Source organism: Capsicum annuum, chromosome 2 (genome assembly GCF_002878395.1).
Source record: "Capsicum annuum cultivar UCD-10X-F1 chromosome 2, UCD10Xv1.1, whole genome shotgun sequence".
Lineage (NCBI taxonomy): Eukaryota > Viridiplantae > Streptophyta > Magnoliopsida > Solanales > Solanaceae > Capsicum > Capsicum annuum.
Genome location: NC_061112.1, coordinates 100406883 through 100412362, shown reverse-complemented (window position 1 = coordinate 100412362; position 5480 = coordinate 100406883). Strand labels below are relative to the sequence as shown.

At 30.6% G+C, this 5480-nt stretch overlaps 1 protein-coding gene across 1 annotated transcript; it reads left to right on the top strand.

Moving 5' to 3' along the window:
* The first annotated feature begins 2059 nt into the window (after positions 1–2059).
* Positions 2060–5047, top strand: LOC107852623 (RNA exonuclease 4). The gene is made up of 6 exons (XM_016697653.2): positions 2060–2243; positions 2373–2503; positions 3071–3282; positions 3398–3604; positions 3787–3867; positions 4542–5047. The coding sequence occupies exons 1-6, from the start codon at positions 2150–2152 to the stop codon at positions 4774–4776; spliced, it is 960 nt and encodes a 319-aa protein (XP_016553139.2). The 5' UTR covers positions 2060–2149; the 3' UTR covers positions 4777–5047.
* Positions 5048–5480: the final 433 nt, after the last annotated feature.

Below are 5480 nucleotides of genomic sequence, written 5' to 3'. Positions count from 1 at the left end.
GAAAGTACACCCATTTTTACCTTAGTGCATTAAGATTTAATTCCAACTTCTTCCATCCTTAGTGCATTAAGATTTAATTCCAACTTCTTCCATCCACTAATTTGCACATGCATTTCATCCTCTTTTCTTATCCTAATTCATGAACAGTACTTTGTCTTCTAAATATACGAAGAAGTAAAAAAAGATTCAATATTTACAATATATATAAAAAAATCAAATATAAATAGTGGATTTTTTTTTACCGAATGAATTCCTTAGCTTGACTCTACCTAGATCCACTCCTGTTTCTCAACTCAAGTAACATTAACGTTAATTTTGACCTTTCTGATATGACATTACGGTTCAAATTTAAACTTGGAGATTCCACTACTAGCACCTGATAAAGATGAATATGTATCAGTTACAAAAAATCCATTATGTTATATATTCTTACTTCATACAGAAGCTAATTGCGTGTGTCACATGAAGGCCTCGATTTGCTGATATTGAATTTACAACCATATATCCCAGGTAACTGCGGCATCTCATTCATTCCTAACTTTTAACTTTTATTAATTACTGCATCATATATACTTATATATATTATAAAAATAGGATCCTCTTAATTTGTTTAAGTTTGGTCGAGTTAATGACCCATCCACATATTATCTTAGCTCATTTTGATGAGTCGATGTTCAATTCATTTAAAAGTTAGGCTGAATTGAATTTAAAAAATAGTCCAAAATGATCCATGAAAATTATTATCAAAATATTTTTTAAAAAGACTTTTCGTTTGATGTATTATACTTTTATATAGTCATAAATAAATTAAAAAATTATTATGTAATGAGACAAATTATAAGAAAACAAAGCTTCATTGGGCAAAATGGTTTACGAGGCATTTTTTATCTCATTTTGATCCAGTAGTCGTAATCAACCAAAATAATATTTGAACGGAATCAATATCTACCACATTATTAACTATCTCATTTTGACGTGCCTAAATTCAACTCTAACGTGTCCGTTTAACATTCAATTCTAACTCATCTATTTGTCATCCCTAAATTAATATGAACACTTAATAAGTTAGGTCACACTAGATTCAAACTACAAATATGATAATCATATGTCTACCATTGTAAGTATAGTCGGTAAATTTCGAAAAGGGATAGATTTTTTTTTAAGAATCTTAGATATGAGTTCTTTTTAAGAATATTAGATATGAGTGGTCTTGCTGATTCTAGGACATGGTGCTGTCAGTGTCAAATGCTATGCTGGTATAGCCCAATTGTGGGGGCCAAGCATTTTGATTACTACAAAGGTTTCCCATTTGCAGTTTAGCCAATCTTGATATTTATTAATATTTTACTGATTAACCTTAAAAGAGAGATTGAGTCCATATATGGTACTGTAATAACGTACTTGATGAGTTTTAATATCTTTCCTAATTAAGCACCAAGAATTTTTCTAGAGGCTTCGTCTTCTTTTTTTTTTCCACATTCATCGTGTTCGATACTTGAGTTGTAGCCCCGACTAAATCAGAATTCACACCGGAAGTCCCATGTAGAGAGGTAAAGCGCTTCCTAACAAAGAGGCTTCATATCAAGGGGACTCGAATCTGAGACCTTTGGACAAAGATAAAGGAATATGTACCACTCCACCACAATTCTTGTTGGTGAGACTTCGTTTTCTGTTACGTATATAAATAGGCTGATGCCCCCTCTCAACTATTATCACCTCTCTCTGTCTTCTCTACTCTATTTTCAACATTTCTAAAGTATTAATCTTGCTACTACTGACATGGACCATAGAAATGAGTCGTCTGAGACTCTTAGGTACTATATCAAGGTCTTTTTTTCAAAGTTTTACCAACTTATTTTTGTACCGTATACTAGTAATATTTGTTTCATTCATGATGTCGGTACTCTCTCAAATGGATTTTAATTAAATAGTAATATGTTTTACACTATCAGTAAATTTAATTTTAATCAGATTTAACATTTTATCAAATGTAACTGTACTTACTATATATACAAATTACTAGATTGTGTATATTTGTTTATATCGTCAGTTGATGAAACTTAAGCTCTTTAAAAATTTTGTGGAAAATAGGAACAAATGTGCAGCATGCTATAAGCAATTCAACAAGCTGGAACACCTAGTTGACCACATGAGGACATCTTATCATTCAGTTCATGAACCAAAGTGTGAGATTTGCAAAAAACACTGTCGATATTTTGAATCTCTGAGAGAGCATCTCATTGGTATATATATCCTAACCTTTCTTCGTAACAAGTTTCAGTACTGGTCTAATTAACTTTTATGTTAATTGATCATGAATTCTGATTAGTTAACATCATTATGTGTTGCTCCAAATTAATATTGTTTTTCAGGGCCATTGCCAAAGGCAGACTGTGAGAAGATTTTCAAGGAAAGAGGATGTGACATTTGTTTGACAATCCTTGCTAGCCGGAATGCACTAAGGGCTCATAGGGAATCATGTCAACTCTCACGCTCAAATAATGTATGATTTCGATTTCCTAAATATACAAATATTTTTTTTGCCTTTGGTTGGGAGTGTAACTTTAGTCCATAAGAATATAAACAAAATGTTTTTTTGCGTTTTAGCTAGGAGTAAAAATTTGGAAATTTAGTCCATAAATATAATCCTCTCAACTTGCCAACATATGGATTACATGAGCTCAACCTCAATAGATATACTCCCTCTTCCTTTTTATGCTTCTTTTGGATTGTGCCTATATTTCTAATAATTGTTCCTTTAATCTTTCAAGAATAGTTTCATCAAAATCTTCTCATTATGTCCTTGTCCAAATTACAAAGGCCATTAATTAATATTGAAAGATTAAAGAAACACTTATTTAATTAGTTTTCTAGAAGTTAAGACTTTATTAAAGGGTGTGCCCAAGCACGTAAAAAAAAATACAGGGAGTACATTGATAGGTCATTTTGGTCATAGCCTAAAGTAGCAGCCATCTCAAAGGTTCAACTAATTTGGACTGTATATGTAGGTCAAACTGACACCCTATATATATTGCTCAGATCCTTATAGTTGCTTTTGGTTCATTTTCAGGGTTTGATCTATCGCATGGCTAGGTTGGGCATTCAAGATGACCTAAGGATTGAGAATAGCCATGGAAGAGTTGTTGCTCTTTCCTGCAAAATGGTAGGTGGTGGCAGTGATGGCTCTCTTGACCTTTGTGCTAGAGTTTGCCTAATTGATGAACATGAAAGAATCCTCTTTCACTCCTACGTTGCACCTAATCTTCCCATCACTAACTACAGGTAACTAATTATATATACATAGTACAATTTAATTAATGCACTAAAGTTTTAACTAAATAATTATAGTCCAAGGAACTTAATTAATGCAGACGAATTGATTGTTATTAATTTTTAGGTATGAAACAACGGGGATAAGGCAAGAACATTTGAGGGATGCAGTGCCATTAAAGCAAGTATCAAAAAAGATTCAAGATTATCTTTGTAATGGAGAACCTTTATGGCAAATTCGTTCAAGAAGTGGAAGGGCGAGGATCCTTGTTGGTCATAGTTTGGATCATGATTTGAAAGGCTTGGAACTCGAGTATCCAACAATTATGATAAGGTAAGAATTTTTTCCTTTTGTTACAACTAGTTTAAACATACAATATGTGAAATTAATAATATGATATATAAGACAATTAATTAAAACCTGCAAATATAAAAACAAAATTATACTGTGTGTAAATTTCTTCTAATTATTACAACATATATAATTTGACATTTCTTCAACATTTCTTTTTGAAGGGATACTGCAAAATACCCTCCATTGATGAAAACAAGCAAGCTCAGCAACTCACTCAAGTACTTGACCAAAGCTTATCTTGGGTATGTAAATAAGCAAATCTGAATGCTTCTTGCTTTGTCATCTACTAATATTATTAGCAAGCATAGTATATAGAACACATTTTAACAATAGTTAGGTAAAGTTGGAAAACCAGCTATAGATGTAATTGAAGTTTAAAAAGAATATACAAAAGTTGAAGTTATGTATGGATATAAATATTTTTTTTGGAGAAAATAATTTAAAAAAACGCGAGTTAAAACTATTATTTATTTCACCTAAAATGTTTATCAAACAGATTTTAAAAAATATTTCACTAGTATTATTTCAAATGCTAAAGTTCTGTAAATATATATACTAGCAATATTTACAAATACTGATTGCATAGCTAATATTTTGAAATAATTAACTTCAATATGCACAAATTCTGAAACAACATTATTTATGGCCAATAATAATATGCTTGATTTGATAGACAGAACGTGCAATTAATAAGATAAGTATATATATATATATAACATAGTTTATCATTACTTCGTTAGTTATATTATTTAGATTGAGATCGTAGAGTTTAATTTCTAAATAGAGAAAGTGTGTCTATATAATAAAGTACGTACTTTCCTTAGGTAGAGAGATAAGAAGAGAAACATAAAGAGTTGTATATTTTTACACTTAATATTATTTTATAATCTTCTTCGATTTATATTGTGATGAATAGGTATGAGATTCAGACAGGTATTCAGGATCCGTATGAAGACTGTGTTGCAACAATGAGGTTGTATATGAGAATGAAATCACAAGCACACAGAAGGGAAGATTATCCACTTGCCAATGACCCACAAAATCGTAACAATTTTGGGGCATGGAGGCAAAGTGAGCTTGAGAGGATGACGCCTCAAAAATTGATGGAAATTTCTCGATCTGATTATTATTGTTGGTGTTTGGATTCCTAAGAAAATTGATCTACTAGATGATCGACAATGATATAATTCTATATAGGCAAATAATTAAATGGAAAATAAAATAACAGAAATATTAATCGATCTGTAGTGTACCAACAAATTATTAAGCTATATATTTATTAGACATCATACACTGCTTACTAATTTAAAGAGTACATTAGTTATTCAATAATGTAATAGATTTTTTTTTTCCTATTATATGATCTAGTATATTCGTCTTTACTTGATGACAGAAGATTCAATAATAATGTTACAATTTTTAGTTGGTATTATATTATTATTAAATGTACCTATAACTTGCTTGAAACTGCAAATTACTTCCTAGCTACTTCAACTTTACTTAATTCTATATCTTTGTTAACCCAAGTAACACTAGTTAAATTTTTGACCTTTAGGAACTGTACGGTCCAAATTTTGACTTGAACAATCCATTATGCCACATGATTAAAAAATAACACACATAACTTGATAAAGATAACTGATCGATAATAAGTGTGTATCAGTTTGACTCCTGCGTAACCTAGCTAATAGGTGTATATACTAATTTTGAGATGTCAAATGGATGAGTTAGAGTTTAGGACACGTTAAAGTGAGATGGAGTTTATAATAATGATATGGATGGACCATTAATCCGCTTAAATATTACTCATTTCTTTCGTTTTTACTTGTTATTAATATTTTAATTGAATTTCTAC

Excerpts from the sequence above, each read along its gene's own strand:
- LOC107852623 (XM_016697653.2), top strand. The coding sequence starts at position 2,150 with ATGAGGACATCTTATCATTCAGTTCATGAACCAAAGTGTGAGATTTGC. Across the intron at positions 3,605-3,786 it reads TATCCAACAATTATGATAAG|GGATACTGCAAAATACCCTC; the intron begins GTAAGAATTTTT and ends TTCTTTTTGAAG. Across the intron at positions 3,868-4,541 it reads TTGACCAAAGCTTATCTTGG|GTATGAGATTCAGACAGGTA; the intron begins GTATGTAAATAA and ends TGTGATGAATAG.